We start from the raw sequence: 20,554 nt of genomic DNA, 5'->3' as shown, positions 1-20,554 counted from the left end.
TCTGGATGGCAAAGAATCAAGGCCTCTTGTTTCCTTTCCGACATGAAACATAGAAATTCAAATAACACCAATCATCTATCAACCTTTCAATATATGATGATATCAAATCTAATCTTATTTCCAAATTACAGTGTCGTCAAAGAAATACATACGAGCAGACAGAGGAACTCTTCTAAAATGGTCTTTACTTTTACACAACAATCGTGCGGCCCGATCCACTCAGGACAAACAAAAGACAAAACAAAAATCAAACAAACAAACAGACAAAAAATCCAAATCCTTCTTCGCTCCAACTGCACTTACGCAGACAGAAGTCAGAGTCTAACGGAATCGAAAACGAATTATACTGGGAATAAAAGTCATCATAGTTCACGATAAATCCTCTACATCTTCTATCTTATAGGGCCGATAATCATACAATTCGATTGTAGGCCCGTTGGTAAGGTCATCATATCTTCAGGAAGAATTTTTTCCTGTAGGCAACATAGGCAATGATAAGCCACAGCGTCATAGACCAGTACGCGATGGCGCAGTACTCGGCGTGATTTCCAACGATCGGTTGCCATGTGAACGGGAGGTAGCGAGACATAATCTCCGAACCGACGTAAAGCATCAGTGAGTTCATGCCTGTTACGATGAAGAACATACATACATTCATAATCATACACATAAATACAATGTGTCAGAGATAATACATTATAAAAATCCATTGTGCTACAATGTGAAAAAAACACGTATCGGTCAGAAAAAAAGGTACAGTTAAACTCGCATAAGTCGATCTTCTCGGGACTGAGCAAAACACATCGACTTAGGCGAGTTTTCGACTTAAAAAATTCGACTTGTGAGTGAATTAATACACGTAAATCAATGGGGAAAAATCGGGACTTTTTAAAATCATCGACTTGCGCGATTATTCGACATATGCGACGTCGACTTAGGCGAGTTTAACTGCAATTGGTAATATACTGGAGTAATATTATTTTTACCATGTTTACAGTATATAACAGGCCCTACAAGAAAATAGATCTGAAATGTAAATCGTAACTGATCGACTGAGAAGATAATATCCTTATCCATCCATAGAAGAGATCATAGATTTTTTTTTTCCAAATCAAGGCAACGAAAATCAAATATTTGTGTGGTATTATACATGAATCATCACTTGTTTTGGATTACATTAATTTCAAAAAGTGCGGTAGGGAATATATTTGATCACGTGGTTCTGCTATAGGAGAAACATTTCGAGTATAGGCTACATAGTCTGCAGGAATTAAACGGGTAAATATCATGCACCGGGTAGCAGCGTGTCAGTATTTGTGTTATGTAACAATTACCATGAAGTGACGGTATTCTGTACATTACAACTTTAATTTATGGGGGAATTGGAGGTGAGAAGTGAGAAAATCATTCTATTTCTGTACAGTATCAATTTGCAATAACAAACATTTGGAAATTGTACTTTAAATTCTAGTTCTGTATTATAAACTGTATGAAACTTGTACATTATGTTCTTTATAGAACTGAGAAATGACGAACGTTCAAAGCAAAAAACAAATAAATAAATAAATACCATAACTTAGATAAGTCAACCCAGTTTATGTAAATCATCTCCTCTCATCAGCATTGTGACGTTTTATAAATCACGAGTTCGGTATACTTGTTCTTGAAGCATAAACTCCTCTGATATTGTGCCATCTAACCATTCAACAAATTGCTTGAAAACTAAAAGCTTGGAAGGGAGGACGGTAACTTGATCAGAGCGCCCTCAACGATCTCCCTCTCTCTCTCCCTCCTCCTCCTCCTACTACTGCTACCACTCCTCCCACCTCTACCAATTCCACCACTACTATACTACCACTACCACCCCTACTTCCACTATTACTCTACTTCTCTTCTAGGCATATACTACGACAACTACTACAACAAATTCTACTACAAATCACTACTACTAACACTGCTACTACAACCCCTGCTACCACTACCAATACTGCTTCTTCCACTACCTAGTATACTAATGCTACTACTACTTATTATTACTAATACCACTTCCACTACTCCTAGTACTACTTCTACTACTAAAACTACTATTACTACTTCTACTACTACTACTTCTTTTACTCCTCCTACTACTACTTCTACACGTACTACTACTACTGCTACTATAGGCCTACCTACTACGACAATACTTATATTCGGCCAGAATGTGACTCCATGATAGTGCCACACACATCTGGATAATTATAAACGGAGGTAGGCCTACTTGCGAAGACGGGGAGGGGGGGGGGGGGACGCAATGTAATATGTGGACTATCATACGACGCTTTTGCCGTAGGCGCTTCAAAAACAGTTCCCCAAGATTTGGAATAATACATGAAACATGAATTATCCATATAAATAGAAAGGGGTAACAACGATTTGTCTAGCTGCAGCTTGATAACAACCACCTTCCGTAATACAAGGACCTACCTGCATATATAAGAGGCGCTCCGTTCCAAAAGCGTGTGACGTCAATGAGAACGTGAAAGAGGGCTTGAACGAGGAATGCCGTACCCGAAGTCAGACAAATGTAAGAAACCGACCTGGTGAACAACAAACAAACAAAACAAAACCCACACAAATTACTCACCTAGAAACTTTCAGATCTAGCAGATTTCAACAGCACAAGTAAACAACAATAACATGCATAAAATTGTCAGTTTTTCAGTTTTTGATTTCCTGGAATTTTGCGATCAATAGATGAATTCATGTGTAAATGCATTTAGATACAAAACCGGTCCTGTGTTCCAATTCATTTTTTTCTACAAGCAGACGAATCTTAAGATGAATAAATAAAGTGTAAAATACTCAAATAAACAAACGTATATCTGATATTACAGGTCATTCACCAAGACAGCAGCATCACAAAAAAAGTACAGCAACATTAATTGAACAACTGCAATTTTCCTTTCCCAGTTTGAATTAAATCCATTCAGTACCATACAACTGCATTCTTTTCAATTTGTTAAAAATTTAGTCGAATATAGATTATGAATTATTTGTATCTATAAAAGGCCAGAACATGTCACTTCCCTCTTGGGACTCTTCGGATGTTATAGTTACATGTATTAACAGCAGGTTATAGTTCTTACCAGAGGTTCTTGTTAATAGGAATCCAGCCATCTGCCATTGTACACTTTGACAGGACAGCGCTGCAAGTGATCTGAAAACAGAAACAAGCAAAAGAATAAAACAACAACAAAACTCCAAACATAGAGGAATTTCATAAAGCGTCTTCAGAAATAATCGTCGCTGAAATGAGACAAATGTTTCCGTGATGATTTTGTCAAAGGCAAAAGTCGAGCATATAGTCCTTTTTTTTTTCTCAAAGAGGCATTTCATTCAACAGGTAGTTATTGTACAAAGTCGATATTATATAATGTGATGGAATGAAATAAATGCAGAAGAATGGCATGAACAGAACACAAATGACGTTCAAATCAATTGTACACAATTTCCATGTTATTTTGTTTGCACGTACAATATATATATATATATATATATATATATATATATACATATATTCATATTCCGTCTTAATACGCGTTCAACTTCATAAACGTATTGTAACTATCTTTTGATCACGCTTATCAAATGCTTATGTACTGTACCGTATTTACATCTGGTCATAAATACACATTACTTGGCATAAAGTATAACGGAAGTCGATGAATGGCTCATTCAAACTAGAGTCTCATTTCCTGCAGGAAATGGGAGATTCAAACATTTTACCTACACAAAAATGCCATGAATATTATTTGCATACCTTTCTTACATCACCTATAACTTCCGCCTAAATATTCATATTTAATCTGGGAGCATTTAATACCGCTTGCATTGCGATAGAATGGAGGACATCATGGGGGGGGGGGGTAGTCTATAAAATGGCACTGAATATGATATATACTCTTAAATTCCGAATAAAGAATACAATACCTGCGTAAAGGAAAAAATCCCTATGAATATAAGCATAATCTATATCAAATCCAACTTAAGTTGAACCTTTTTAGTAATCTGAAGCCATCCCTTATAGCACGAATATTCGTACTAAGGCATATCTTATCCGGTTTACTATTCCAAATAAGAGCAGAACTTGAAGTGTGATTATGTGAATACTATCATGTATAGTCTGCTATATGAGATAATTCCATTGTGAACAGCTAGTTTTTCAGCGATTTTGAATGCATGTATATAGTTAAGTTTCCTGTGCACAAAAGAAAAACCCAACAACAAACAAACAAATCTTCAGTCTCATTATCTGACGCTCGTCATTTCTTTGATAACGCACTGCATTTAAGCTTTCTTGCTAGTCAAGGGTTTTTATTTTCAACACTTGATGACAGACTATTGTTTTCATTTGGTAAGGTTGCAAGTAATTAAATTTTCACCAAAGTTGGATAAGATCCAATTTAACTTACCAGCAACACTCCCCAAAGCACAAGCCTGAGAAGACGCCCGCTAGCGGTGTGAAAATGATGCAAAATTTTACCAGCCTGCAAAGAAAAATACGACAGAATAGACCATCCACCTGTGAATGGCTATCAGATATTCCAAACTAACGTACAGTTAATATATCGAACGATAACGATGACAACACAACTGATTGATGTTACCGCTGACCATGAACTGTCCATTTCATAGTATATGTCGACAACCAACCGAACAAATAAGCATAAACAAAGAAACAGAAATAAAATAAGATAAAACGAGGAATGGAAAATGTGAATGAAGTGAACAGACACCGGGGGGGGGGGGGGGGTGCTTCATCAACGTTTGTCAGTGCTGACAATCACCATAGTAACAGTCAGTGACGAGAGCATCTCATCCAATCAAAACCAAGGATTTTGCTGAAATTGTCAGCGCTGACAAACGTTGATGAAACACCCCAAGAGCTATCAATCAATCATATAGCGTAAGATTATTGTCTCCTCTGAAGAGTACCCCTTGCCCAAAACACAAAACAAGACAAAACAAAAACCAGGCAAACTCCCTCGACCCAATCCCTGTTCTCAAAAACACGCATATACACAAACCTACGCACACACACATGAGCACACACATAACAAAATAAAACAAAACACAAACAAAACGCAACGAAAAGAACAAAAAATACCCTGAGCAGTCCTCTGGAGGGGACTTAAAGGGACATTCTAGACGATTTTCATAATTTCACATCATGCAGTACATAAATCGACAGCTCCATGTACGGATTTGTGGAATTAATTGTGGTCCTTGAGCAGGGAAACAATACTCTGAAAAATCTTGAACAAAATTACACCGCACAGTGTTGATGACATAGGAGCCTCACATGTTTTAGAAACGTAGCATTGTAATTCCATTACAATAAATACCACTTGCTGAACGAGTTCACCTGCGTACAATGTTTGCATGCCATCTTCTTTTGTTCTGATTCCTTGAGCCTCAACTCTTGCATTCTTATGGTGAGGCTGCCATGTCATCATCCTTGTTCATTGCAACTTGTTGTAAATTTTGAAAATATTCTTATTCCTCATTCCAATCACTATAAATTCAGAAACTCTGTAATCGGTACAACTGATTTATAGTTGTTCAAAATGTAAAAGTCTGAAAATCACCCGGAGGTCTCAATTTCCCTGGTACATATTATCATAATTCACGAACCAATAGCAGGAAGGTGTGAAACTCCACCTACCTGTCCACAGCCCCAACAACTTTTTTAAGGTTCCATTATGTCGTAGCAAAGACCTAACTAAGTAACTTCCAGCTTTGGAATGGTCCTGGGCAAACGTAGGTGTGATAGAATATTTTATTGCCTGGAAGTACGGCATTGGATGTTCAGAAAAATACACTAGGGAATATTGAGCTTCCGGAACCAAAACATAACTCGTAAATAGTATATGACGAAAATAATGATCATGGACATTGATGAAAAAAAGGTAAAGCTACCACTGACCTGAAGACCAAAAATACAAAGTGCGACGGATGTAAAAGTGCCCAATATGCCCTCGGGGTCATGAAGTATCTTCGTGTGGTATACAGTTACAATCTTCCCTGTCTTGATGAGGTGGGCAGGGGTGAAGAAGGCGCGGTCGATGTAGCCGGCAGCTCCCCCGGTGCAGTTGGTGAGCTCTCCGTTTATCCCTACCAGGGGTCCTCCAGGCCCCTGGTAGCCTCTGTAATATCATTTGCATATCAAATTAATAACATTGGAATTGGTATCAATTTACACTCACATACCCTATGAAATTACACTATAAAATGACACATCTGCCTTTGAGTTAGTTTTGGGCGCCCGTTTACTTCAACTCAAGTCCCTCACACACAACATGGAAAGGAAAAATAAATGAGGAAGGCCGACCAGTGTGCAAAGAAATTTTCATCACTATATGAATACGTCAGTAACGGCATCAAATGATTAGCCATTGAAATGGTGATATGGATCCTAATCAAAATACTGGCTGAGAACTATCACGCGAGCAGTCTTTCATTTTTCTCAAATCTCAAGTAGCAATAAATGAGTAGCCGATCGATAAAACGCGAATCGTTTTTTTAGACGCTGGAAGTTAAAGAATTAGGGAGGTCACTTACCGTGGACAACCCGGAACCGGAAGGAGAAAGGTGATGAGTACATGTATAGTGATGCAGAGGGCAGCCACCGGGAGCTCTATGTAGTCTACTATATCCCGAAACATCAGGAAGCACGTGTTCTGCAGTGATAGCGAAAGAATGGAGAATTTGTCTGACAACATCCGATGACGGTATATAAATGCACATTTATGTTAAGAAAAACCGAGGAAAAATACCGATATCTATTAATGGGAAAAACAGCTAAAAGACACGAGCTGTGGCGCCGCCTTCCTTATCATAACTAAACATAAGGATATGTCTCTGAAAAGGTCACAATGAGACTGAAGTTAATAGTATTCTCTTGAGAAGTACTTAGTTCTCTCAAACTATCTCCAAGAAAAGACCGAGTTTCGTAATCATTAAATATTACATCCAACATGTGTATCTATCAATCTCTGTTGGGATAGCTTTGATGTAAAAAAAAAAAAAAAAAAATATCTACCTCTACATTACGAACGTTGCGTCATGTCAGCGAATCAACTGTTCAAATAAAACAGACTAGACAACCAGTATAAATCTTCACTGAACTTCGGATATGACTGTCTACCTCCCCTTCACCCCCAAGTCAACGCCGTTTCATCTGCAGTCAATCACGGTGAATATCGGCAACTCAAGTCACAAAGTACAATACTGCGGTTTCCTGGAATGGCAATGGAACTACGAAGTAATTACTGTAAAATGAAGCGAAGGATGGGGGAAAAACGAGTGAGGTTTATTTTGCTTCAATACAATTCTTCTTCAGAAATATCTCCTTTTTCTCTGCTTGTAGACTAATGCATAAACTAACATTCCCTCAACCGTTAGGAATCTGAAAACAAAAATATCGTTGCTAAATACCCACCGTTCTCTCTGTTTTCCTGCGTGCTAGGAGCCATCTTGAGAAGAGGTAACACGAAGCTACAATAAAGTACGTGATGCCAAATCGTTGCAGGACACCCGGTATCCGAAGAGTTAGCAGGTTATTCTTAGCTATGGAACACAAATTAGAAAACAATCACAAATGAGTCACCTCGAATGAATTAAAAAAGAAATGAAAATGAAGAATATATGACAATATAAGTTTTTTCGATGCTAGTTTCCACAAATCATTTCCAGATATATTTCTGTATAGAAGACACACATTTTTCATGGTATAAAGCTGTACACTTTATTCATATTCTGTCTAGGACGAGAATTTCGGAGTAAATACAGGTTGGTTTGGATGTGTGTGTGTGTGTGTGTGTGTGTGTGTGTGTGTGTGGTTTTCCAGTGTTCGCATGTAAGTTTGCGTGCGTTTGAATCAATCTATCTCAATTGTATCCTTGACATACAAAATTCGCAGATATGAATGAACTCCAGGCTAGTGTGCGATTGTTCACCGAGGAGAAAAGGTATCATAAGAATGCAATGATTCACCTGCGACTGATTGTTTGAATGGTGGCAATAATCATACAAAATAATGTCTTAGCTTCTTTCGCAGTATACAGTAAACTTGTCCATATTTGTAGCTTTACTCTTCACCGTCAAAAAACAAAACAAAAACAATTGAAAAATGTTTGAATTATCTGTTGATCCATATGTATGTAGTTCAGTTGACTCACAGAACACCCTATTGTATACAAAAACCTAGCGATAAAGCAAGCAAATATAAGGAGATGTCACTCATTTTCTCAATAAACCGTAACTGCAGACGTTTTATTCTAGAAATGGTTTTTAATAAAGCTATTGTTCATATATATATATATATATATATATATATATATATAGTTAACATTGATCATACTTATTCACATTTTCATGGTTATCTTTACATTAAACTTTAAGTCACAAAAGCTGTCTTTTTTCATCTGCAAAGCAAATATTAGCACGGAGCTTTTGAAGTAGGAGGTGGGGGGGGGGGGTGAGTACACTTACATTGGATAAAGACACCGAGAATAAAGAGGATGATACTTCTGATGACGACCTTCTTGAAGATGGTGCGAAAAGACTGCCCCTTGGAGAGCAGGATGTTAATGGCGAGGTGAATGGACGTACCCATGATGAATACAAACCTTTAAAAAAGACAATGAATATCAGTACACTTTTACAAAACAAATAGGTGTTCATGACGAATAACCATGCAAATAACAGTTGCATCTCCAGCCAAAAAGCGGAAATTTTAGGAGACTTCTATTCTTTGCAAGTAAATATTATTCCACCGTTGTTTGTATGAAGCGCCTGAAGGTTGTCCCATTGTTCTGGTTAAAATCGTTCCGATGAATTGAATTATTTACATGTCTCGCAATTATTTGTGAAATAATGGTGAATAAATATTCCACAACGTGTCTCTAGATTTGTACTGTCTCTTTAGGGCCACCATACCATAAGTGTTATTGCTCGTCACGTACAGCCCAATAGCCCAACATAAATCACAATAGCCTCGGAATATAAAGACGCTTGTGTATTTCAGATCCAAAGTCGGTCAGTCGCGCGATCGAAAGTCGTATTGTGTGCCGTGGCCTTTAGGAGAACCGCGAAGAATAGCACGTATTGTCGCTATCCTATAGAAGAAACCTCCATTTTACGCCATACAGGGAAGACTTCTATAATTATTCCTAAGACTTCGTTCCACGACCTTTTGCAAAGTAGAACGTAATACTGTGACTGGTAGACGAGAGAGAGAAAGAGAGAGAGAGAGTTAGAAAGACATAGAGAAAAAAAAAAACAACTGTGCAATTCCTGTAGGATAAGGTAGTTCGATGAAAAGGGGCAAGTTTTATCACGCTATTTTTTTTTAACATGACTACATACCGTAGTGCATCATCACAGATGCTAAACGTCATATTCTTACATTCGAACCAAACTAACTCATAAAATTTATTTTTGGTGCATTGAAGATTGTGACAGTCCGTTTAATTTCGTTGCTTTATGTGCAAAATATTACATCTATATAGCTGTAAACTAGAAAAATATCAGTTTGTCCATATTCAGAAAATGTTAATATAATAATATTGAAGTACAATTAATTTCATGAATGAAAATACTCTTTTATGCGAGCTGCGGCCTTTTTTGGCACTTGTTACAGAGAGAAGCATGAAAAAGATACGTGTACTATTTTTCCACAACACACATGATATATCATCCTTGTTCTACTGGATTCGGTCAAGTTTAGCTTGTGCTTGGAGATTCATCAACTGAACAGACTATCGTGGGAGTATTAATAGTAGGCACACGAAATATCAATGTATATGTTTAAAGTACATTTCACGAGGGATTACCAATGTTTTCTCATAACATCAGTATATACTCACCAAGGAAAGAAGGTATCGGCCACGGTCATGCCTGAAATGAATGAATGAAAAAATTATATTGTTTGAAAATAGTATATATTACCTCAACTTGTCACTGACGTATATGTTAAAGGTAATATCATTCCCCCTGCCTCCTAAAAGAGGCAAGTCAAGTATTCCTTTATTATGCAAAAAATGTTAAAAGTTTTTAATATTCCCTTTACATCGTTCTACATATGTGATTTCACAAGTTGTAGCAGGCTTCTCAAAACTTCAAAAATTCTTACCTGTTTTAACTTAACGGATTGTCAGATTTTCCTCAAACACTAACTGATGTGTTCTATTTACAATGCTGCTTTCTCTTTATTCACATGCATATGAAGATGAGCTTGTTCTCTCATCTACTTTGTAAAAAGTAATAATGACAATTTTTAATCAGACATTGACTTGAATGAAAATTGTCATAATTATTGAGGTTTATGTTATAACGAGAGTGTGTGCACGTGTAAAGAAAAAAAAAGACAGGCTATGATAACTTACCATACCACACGGAGTGAGCTAGGAAGGGGTACTTCCCATCCCCTGCTACGCCACAAACCAATTGGGCAATGGCAAGCCTGCACGGAAGAACAAATGGTAAACAAATATAGCAAGCACTGAAAGGCTGTAGCTGCAATTATGGATTCCCGAGTTAGCGCACAGTGACACCATGACTGACATTTTGGTATAACACATTTTTATCCGTCAGCATTTCGTTTTAAACATTATCGAAATCATAGCTATGTCTGATTATGATATGTAAACTAATCGCTGAACAGGTTTTCAATAATGAGTGCTATGATCCGCATATTCTGAAACCGCTATTGTTGTTGTTTTTGTTCATTTCTTGTCCAATGTTCAAATAATTTTATTTTTCCTATCGTGAAAGATTTCGAACATGGGATGAAGTTCCACTTTAGTGCCAAAGTGAAAGAACACTGACCCTCGGAATGTGTCCACTGACTTCTGTCTCTGCGACATTTTATTGGGCTTGTTGATGGGAGTGGTCAAAGGTGCTTCGTCCCCTGGACGTTGGTCAGTCTACATTATCGTAGTAAAATATACAGAGAGAAAGAGAGATGCATGTGGGTATAAGTGAAATGTTAAAAAATACGATCACTTAGATACGCTGAACCACATATCGAATGTCAACTCAAGTGATTTTATACTTGGTTTTACAGAAAACCCAGTGTTACAACGTGATTTATTTGTATGCAAAATACTTTATATTTTCTGTAAGAAATAAACAGGAATTAGTGCATTTTAGCCAATTTTGTCAATGTAAGAAAGTAGAATTTTATTGTAGAAATTTATGTCTGAAAAAAAAAAAACTAAAGGTTTTTTATCTGATATCAATTGGAATCGTATTTATATTATTTAGACGTTTTATAGCTGCCTGTCAATTTTGTATCGTCTTTGTATACTGTATGTGACATCTATTTTGGACCTGAATATTTTCTTTGTGGAAAAAAAAAGAAATATCGAATGTCAACTTTACATACATTACAGGATGAAGAAAATGACAGGTTTGCTGATATCTTCTTACAGTTTTTCTATTTTGACCGTGTTCATACAAGATAAGCAACATCACACATTAGTATTCTTTTTCGCACCTGATCCAGATGAATAAACGAGTGACATGCAATGTGATGCTGTCATTTTCCCGCTGAAAACAAATCATTATAAGTTTCTTAATGAAAACAGAACATATTTGGGGAATCAATGGTCTTTTTTCTCTTTTCATAGTTATGGTGATGACATAGATAAACAAAATCTATCAAGAATTACTTATGAAAAAAGTTGCATATCTTTTTTATATCGTTTTTTCACTTAATCATTATCAGATTTCGATACTTGGTGCAAAATGAATGTACATGTACAATTAGTTACATGTGAAAGTTAAGAAAGTAGTCATTCATTTCCCAACTTCTGAGATGAAGTCTATTCAGATGTCAAAGTTTCGTTGTACTCACGGAGAAGTTATAAATGTTCCCGTTTGAGACTGGCAGTGAAGTCGCGATGAAATGCTTTTTAATGCAGTATCTGCAAATTTAAAGAACGGGGAGAGTAGGGTTAAACTAATCCGAACATCAAGGAATGAAGACACATTTAAATTTTAAACATTAAACACACTTATGAGGAATTATTATTAAATCATGTGACATCAACGAATATGAATGGTCTTAAATCTCGTTCTGAATTCTATTAGAATTCATCGACGGACAATGATCAACTTTAGATCTACACGTACTTATCAAACCACGCCTCTCAGCGTACACTGTTTTGTATATCAAAATATTTAAGGAAATTATATCTAAAAAAAAATTCTTCTATAAGGCCTACGAAACTGGTCTAATTCATAACAGGGTTAGACGAAGTATTTCTGACAATAAGGATCAGAAGAAAGGTAATGGTGCTTCGCAGGAGATGATATGCCATGCCTTGGCATTCGTCTTGCTGTACAAGATATTTTATATTTTTGGGGGTTGACTAATGTCAAACTCATGCCAAATAGTAAATGAACCTAGCAAAATCGTCTCTAGGAATAACGAGATTCTAAGTTTCACTTTTGCCTTACCTCTCCTTACCCATAAATTTAGAGAATGTGTACCAAAACAATTCAAGAGTGACTGTGTATCCGAGTGAAATATCAAAATTATGAAATAGTGAGAATCAAGACAAGTCGCAGAATCAACTTTCTAATGACACTGCATTCCACAACGATATTTTAAGAACTTTTCTTCATTCCTTTAAATCTAAGTCACGTACTTATGAAGATGTAATCAGATATCGGTAATCGGGAAATCCAAGGTGATTTAATAATCCGTTCTTTATGTTTCTTTATACATGGTGTGGAATATTATGATTTTAACGTTTACTAGTACTAATTTGTCTCTTAATTTGGCGGTAAATTCGTTGGGGTTCAAGAAAGGTCAACTACGACAATTTTGTCCCCAGTGGAGTATGTTAATGTGGTATAAAACACAAACACAAACACAAACACACACACACACACGCACACACACACACGCACACACACACACACGCACACACACACACACACATATATATATATATATATATATATATATATACATATATAATTTTTTTAAAAATGTAAAAATCAATCAAGTCTATATACCAGTGCAGAAAAGAGAAAAACAGTTCAATTATGTTGTTGCAATGTACTTACACCCACACGGCAGCGCAGACGAATCCAAGAAACAAAGTCCCGTACACGATCAAAATAGCTGAGTGATAAAAACAGTCAAACACTTGAAAATAATCATAAGGACGTGATAGTTTTTTTGTTTCCGCTATCACAATCATTTTCTGACCAAAACAGCAACAGAAAAAAAGCACAAATAAAATACTCTTTACAACTATCTAGTGATCAGCAAAGGCACTTCTGTGGTTGAGAATAGTAATCTGAGTAGCCTATAGACTGAAAATAAAGATGTGAAAATTGCCCGCCAGAACAATGGAAGCTATACTTGATATCAGCACCAACCTATGTATGAAAAAAAAAAATTAGGCTCAACACGTTATATCAATGGCTGCCCGGACCCATGTATCACCATACTGCGTGGTAGGTAAAATTCAATGGTACAAAAAAAAAGACACCCTAAAACATGAAAACCTATAGCTGCTGTCCGTGTCTTTGACGTTCATGGGGTTTCTTTATGGTTGCTTTACACACTGAAACCTTTACATCTTGATCTTCCGGAAGTGTCTGATAGTCTGAAATATGAGTCTAGCTTCCGATGTAAAACTATAATTTCCGACTTGTAGACTTTAACTGCCACAAGCGGAAACATAATTATTGTGCAATCATTGATATTGTGGTATTTGACGAGACATTCATTTTTGTCTGTCTAAATCATCCTTTGCTGCCTTGTAAGGTACACATAACTTACAATTTACAAACAGAACGCAGGCGATAAATGTTCGTGCACGGGGAGGTGCGTGTTCATCAAATTACATATCAACTGCTACTTGAATCTACATACAACTACATGGATTACTAATGTAATGCGTTCACGTGTCTGTAGCTGCTACGGTAATTGGACTTTTAATAGTCAATCATGAACACACGCTCTTGAACGATGATTTATCTTTTTCTTATGACAAGTTTCAATTTCATAAAGAGGTATTCATGACAGCTCCGACGTCCAAAATTCAGGCTGTACTCTACCTGTGTCCGCGAAGGTAGGGTTCCGTACGAGATCCGTTGAGCACCGAGTCACGTCGGTCCCGTTGAAGGAGATTGTAGCGGGCACTGTGAGGTTGTACCCGCCATCTTGCTTGAAGTGATAGTACAACCTGGCAACAGAGTCGAGCAGGGAAGGAACAGATTGAGTGAAGCTTCTATTTCGATCTTCGTGCAGATTTTTCAAGCAGGAAGGAACAGCTCTGTTGAAACTAGATATGTCGTTGTGGCGACTGGCACGCCTCTGCTATACTTTGCATCATTCTCACAATAGGTCTATAGCATATCTTGCCAATGTTAAGCGAGGCATATTTTCATATTATTGGCAATTAATCACTATCTGTATACACCCATTTTCAAGACGATACTTTGAGCCATTTTCAAGATATGGAAAAAAGGAGTGAAATCTTAGCATTTTGTTGTGACCTTTGACCCCATGGCCTAAATATTCCCTACAGAATCATCGCACAGTATCATACCATTTTGATTATGGATTCATCGGCAAGGCACATCTCTGTATGGAGAAGTAGAGTAATTTCACCATTAAGTATAATTTTAGCATTCCAACCGCACATTTGACCCTTGACCTTTAACCCCATGACCCAAAACTTCAAGAGGGAATTACTGTCAGGCAGTACATGTAGGCCTATAATGCAATTAGTCCCATGAGGATACCTTAAGCCATTTGATAGATATAGAGAAAAAATAAAATTTCAGCATTTCACTAATTTGACGCCATTGCCTAAAACTTTCTTCCGAGAATCTTCACATAATGATACCTAAATACACTAAGTTTTAAGAAAATACTTTCAGTCATTGGAGAATAGGAGGAGAGTGAGATTTCAGTATTTGATCTTGAGCGTTATTGCGCCTACAACATGATAGGCGCAGCTTCCTTCACTCATTCATACAATGTGCCTAGTTTCCTTGGATATCCCAAACAGTGCTGAAGTTAGGCTGCCCCCAAAACTGATTATTGACGAAGGGAAGGACGGAATACCCAAAAATAAATAAAATGCCTCCGGCGACACTTCATGGAGATATAGCAAATTAAAAAAAAAACAACATGTGGATCACAAGTACAAGTACGCTGTACTTTTTAATCATCCCATCAATAAAGAATGGGTTTAAGCATGCATCCCATTATGACAGTTAACAAAACACGTCCTTCTTGAAGTCTGATAATCGTAGGAAGTCCGATATTGGGAGCAAGTCCATCGAGAAATTGACGAAACTGTATTGGCTCAGGGTGAGACTTAACATACGCAATACAGCCTGTCCAGTTGGTGAACGTTACACGCAGGAGGATATACCATGGATATACAATGTAAATTTTATATGCATGGGGTTACAGAGCTCCAAGGTAAATGTATACCCCAGACAGTACTTTTTTTTCAAAGGACAAGGAGCTACACAGGACGTCTCTAAGCGCCTTTGATATGTTCCTACCCGCTGGCAAGAGACTCAATGCAATGAAGAATGAACACAGAGGGTTTTGTTGGAGGTTTTGTTTTTTGCGACTTTACGTAATTTTACGTAATTACGTTAACCTTGTAAGAGAAAACATGAATAGATAGTGATCCCCACAGAGACGGCATAGTGGAACTTCCATCTTTTCTTTTTACCTGTCACGATTCCGTAACATTTCCAACCAACGACTGATTCCGCAGATTCACACTCTGATTGCGTATGCGAACAAAATGTCATTATCCTCTTGATGTATAGTCCTGGGCGGTTTTACTGTAGCGATACAATAATTATGGGAGTTGGCAGACGGCAAGGGTGCCGAATACTTACTCGCAGAATGTGTTATTTCTTTTAGGGTAGTCGGCGTCCAGATCGGTGACGCTGATGCGTAGTGCCCACTGGGTGTCGACCAGGGCAACGGGGTTGTCGGAGTCTTTCTTCAGATGAGCTACAGACAGCAGCTTACACTGTCGAGGTAAAAGATAATATACAAAGCGTTAAAACAGATGGTAGATTATACCAGAATATGTAAAAGCCATTACTACATCGATTATAAAAAATGTGTTCATAGCTTGTGCTTGTTTAATCTTTATCTTTTTTAGGGGGGAGGATATGAGATTTTATGTTTCAAGACTGCTGAGGGTGTTTACATAGGCCTACCCACGTTCGCATATAGATCTGTAAAAACAAATTCAGATGAAAAAGAGTGAACCTATGACGAGAGGGGAAGGGGGAGAGAAGCACCGGTAGTGAAGGTGCGCCTGATATTACAGCAGCCATCACCGGCTCAGTTGTCTCAATTGATTATCATAAACACTACTAAAGCCCCTTTTTAACAAAGCCTCTAACCCGAGTTACCGCGACGTCGTCCGGACAATCTCGTCCGGACAATCTCTTTTTACCCTGCCTGCTAAAACGGCCTTCGCAAAATGCTTTTCAACGTTTTCGCGGTAACTTTTGCCAAATTCTGACCCAGCTAGCTTGGGAAATTACCCTTCCATTACCCCGATATTGCCCCTACATTTCCCTGACAACCATTCTATTAGAATGCTGTCGCGGTAATATTCCTTTGATACTCTCAACAACGCGTAATATGGTCCAAACAAAATGACACACAGCTCGCCGATCACATGCATGGATTGTAACCACAGCCCCATCGCACGTGTACGGATAGGTTGTTATGGAAACCTACCCGGAGAAGGTTTCGGCGTGGTCTGTTAAAACGGTACCCCTCGCTCTCTCCTGCCGTTTTATTGCCCAAGGCGAGAAAGTTTGTTCTCCGGACGTTGTCGCAACTTATGTGTCGAGGTAAGTTCAGTTAAAACAGGGTTAGAGTTTCCTCCCTCTCGTTTCCTCCTCTTCTCTTTTTTCCCCTCCGCTTTCTTTTCCCCTCCTCTTTCTTTTCCTCCTTCTCCTTGTCCTTCTTCACCTTCATCCTTTTTCCTCTTCCTCCTTCAAGGAAAATACACGTTACAAACGTACAACAGGAAGCTGCCGAGATCTTTGTACTTTACCCCAATACAAATGTCGCTCTGCATCCACACGGCGATCTTCTGGTGTTCTGCTTTGACGAAACGTACGGACGCTGTGTCGTGGGTCACAAAGTGAAGGTTCAGCGCGGTCTCGGTCGTCGGGAACCCGTTCTTCTGCTTCTTTGTCGGCGGGTCCTTGATCTCATGCCTGCGCGTGGCCGGACCCAAGTCAGCTGCCAAGCCTTATCCAGCAAAGGAAATGGAGACTGATTACCAAGGTGTCGCTTTGCTTAACACAGCCAACTCCTTCAACCACTATCACTTTCACCCTAATTCTGAAAGTAACCACAACCCACAATCATATCTGAGTAAGAGTCTTCCTCATGCTTGCTTGTAAATTTTTAGTTTTAGTATTGGACATTGTCAATAAAAGAATTCTTTCCATTTCTAGTTGAGGGAGACGGAGTGGTACTGTACATCCGGTTGAACTGTCATTAATTTGCAGGATTTGAGTGATGTGTCATTAAACAAACTATCACTCAAAAGTAGGCCTACATTACTTTAGTGTTAACTAGTTTAACTCAAGATGAGGGTGTACTGTTTAAAGTTGCTAACAAGGAAAAAGGACACATACAGTGTATTAGAATAGGAGCTACAAAATGGTGGCAACAACCACTTGCTATTTTGGGAGATCGCGATTGACCACTTTCGTGGTGTGCTCCGTCAGATATCCCTGTTGACCCCCATCATCCCCTGCCGTGCGAGCAAATATGAAAGCTGGAAAAGAAACCTCATAACCATGAACTAGTAGTTCCATGCTCGTCATAAGCCCAATGAGTAGTCCAGGGCACCGTTTTATGAAAGTTTTCAGCTCTGGCAAGTTGTCACTCTCTGACAATTTCAGTAAAATCATCGGTTTTAACTGGCCGAGAAGCTCTGGTTACTGACTGTAGCTATGGTGATTGTCAGAGGACAACTTGTCAGGGCTGACAACCTTCATGAAATGGTGCCTCGAATGATGCGACTGGCAACTGCAAGACTAGACGTTTGAAGTGTTTATGATCGGAATGCCCGGCAATACCCCTGACAGTGGTAAATCGTGCTTATTTATAATTTAAAGGACTGTGCCGAATATTTTCCCTACAGGGTGCCAGGGGTTTCATTTCCAGTTGATCTATGGCTCAAATTGTGACCATTTTCTTCAGCCCGAGTCCCCCTCCCGATCTCGATCTCTCTTTACACACACACACAAGCAAACACACACACACACACACACACACACACATACACACACAAACGTATATAGACACACACCCAGCAAAAAAAAGAAGAAAAAAAAAAGAAACTAAACACTTTTTCAAGCTCATATTTCTCATAGAATATTAGCCTAAACATTGATGTTTTATATACCATGGTAAAGGCAATTTAATTTGTTATCAACCTGGTATCGGTCCATGAAAAGGGAAACTTTATGCATGAGTGAACACATTCGTTTGTCTCTTCCAAGGCACAAAAATAAAAATTGCACAAAAAGACACATTCTTATTCATGAGTATGTGCTCTTCCATAAAGCAATGAAAACAAAAGACAGATCCCACACAATTAGAAACACAATTAGTTTGGAAAAATTACCCGATCTCTATAATGTCTTTGTAGTCCCAAAAGATAAAGGAAGACAAAAAATCTGAGTAAATAAAGAATCTTCTGTCAAATCCCAAATCAAATGACATAAGAGAAGAGGCAATATAAAAAAAAAATGGTACAAATTTGATGTTATTCCGAATTATGCACATTGAAAACGATAACTGGTTCTTGAATTTGTCTCATGAATTCTTAAATTCCTAAATCAAAAGAATAAAAAAAATCTGTCCATTCTACCACCTTTTGTTTCAGTATTTCACGCATTGTAATATGGGTGAAATAATGAAACTGTGAAAAATTGACCTTTGACCCTTGACCTTTGATCCCATGACGAAAAAAATATCCCAAGAGAATCACTGTCAGGCAGAAAATTCATATGCATGTGTAGTGAGTGTATTTAGTTTCATGAAGATAAATATCTTGAGCCATTTCCGAGATATGCAGGAGAAAAGATGAAATTTTAGCATATTTACTTTACCTGTCACCTTTGGCCAATTAATGACCCCAAGCTTCCCCCAGATAATCTTTGTCTGGTATACATGTATACAAAAAACCCAAGAAAATATCTTTAAGCATCACATAGACATGTGGGAAATGATGAAATTTCAAGAATTTGACCTAAACCTTTGACCTTTGAGCATGTGCAACCGAAAGTTGATAGGCACAACTTCGTCCACTCAGGCATACGTTACATATTATGCAAAGTTTCATTTGGATATCTAAAACGTGTCCACAAAATTGATAACGGACAGACGGGACAAACAACCCGAAAACGTTCGGGAAACGTTCGATGCCTCGGGCAAGGGGGAGGCATAATATAAAAACGACAAGCCCATACTTATCTGAGCTTGTCGTCTGCTAGAAGACCACAGTGGAGGCATTGGTGATGAAGCAATATCAAGCAGATTACTGCAAAATGTGCAGAAAATATCAAATACAGGACTGCTGTTTGTATTTCTTTCTCCAGTAACACCTACGGAAATAGGTCATGTTGAGAAACGGTCAATACAATACTAGTATATCAGAAGCGACACGAATAGTATGAGTACAGTCCCACGATCAGAATTTAGTTGTAGCGATCACTTACCATTTACAATGGCAGCACCGAAGTATATGTACATCGATACCACCCGTAATGAAGCCAGGAACCGCATTGTTTTCTCTGTCGTCTGGTTCACTTTCTATCAGAAGATGACTGAGGCGACTTGCAAAACGAAACTCTTTCCTCGGAGCGGAAAGCAAGCTGGCGTTCAGAGTTCAGTTGAGCATCAGTGTGAGAGTGCGCTTGTTAAATGTGAAGTACAATGGCAAGCCATAACCTAGTAGTTATCCAAGTCAGACATCTCGAGGTCGTACTCGTGTGAGAGTTTCTGAGCAACAGACTCGTACTATCTGCTATGGCACTCTGTGTAATGTGTTGGACATCGCCTACTCAGTCCCCTCAAGTTGCGTACGTACCGTTGCAATCAATTTTGTCAATCGTTGAGTAGTCTTGCGTAAAAGGGCGTCTGTTTTTCCGCGACTGACAGTGTTGCCCTTTGAAGCTTTACAGCTTATACTAGCCGAACATCTTGATCAAGTCCTTCTGAGTACATCAATGGATCTCATCGGTGCGGTATCACCGCGTGCTTAAGTTCTAGCTGTAAGAATACATAATCAAACGCAGGACAATCGTCACTGTCCGGTTCCATTGCATGAATGGAGAGACGTGGGCGCGGCATTTCATGGGCAATGTAGGACACTGAGCGAGAAAAATAGGGTTGGATCGCTGGCTGGCGGCGTTATGAGTTAGCAAATTCGTCGTATGAGTACACATGCAAAGTTTGCATTAGAAA

At 38.3% G+C, this 20,554-nt stretch overlaps 1 protein-coding gene across 1 annotated transcript; it reads right to left on the bottom strand.

The window, feature by feature from the left end:
• Nucleotides 1-440: 440 nt before the first annotated feature.
• Nucleotides 441-19,873, bottom strand: LOC139725441 (heparan-alpha-glucosaminide N-acetyltransferase-like). The gene is made up of 17 exons (XM_071636517.1): nucleotides 19,807-19,873; nucleotides 17,121-17,320; nucleotides 15,937-16,073; nucleotides 14,125-14,252; nucleotides 13,123-13,180; nucleotides 11,903-11,972; nucleotides 10,873-10,970; nucleotides 10,431-10,507; nucleotides 9,912-9,942; nucleotides 8,536-8,672; nucleotides 7,484-7,611; nucleotides 6,604-6,722; nucleotides 5,969-6,188; nucleotides 4,455-4,529; nucleotides 3,129-3,199; nucleotides 2,467-2,579; nucleotides 441-627 (listed from the first exon to the last, which is right to left on the bottom strand). Exons 1-17 carry the CDS (start codon nucleotides 19,871-19,873, stop codon nucleotides 449-451), a joined length of 1,908 nt encoding a protein of 635 aa, XP_071492618.1. The 3' UTR covers nucleotides 441-448.
• Nucleotides 19,874-20,554: the final 681 nt, after the last annotated feature.

This window comes from Diadema antillarum, unplaced genomic scaffold (assembly GCF_040938485.1).
Source record: "Diadema antillarum isolate AM-2024a unplaced genomic scaffold, OU_Dant_1.0 seq00000041_RagTag, whole genome shotgun sequence".
NCBI classification, from domain to species: Eukaryota; Metazoa; Echinodermata; class Echinoidea; order Diadematoida; family Diadematidae; genus Diadema; species Diadema antillarum.
This window is presented reverse-complemented; position numbering and strand designations above follow the sequence as displayed.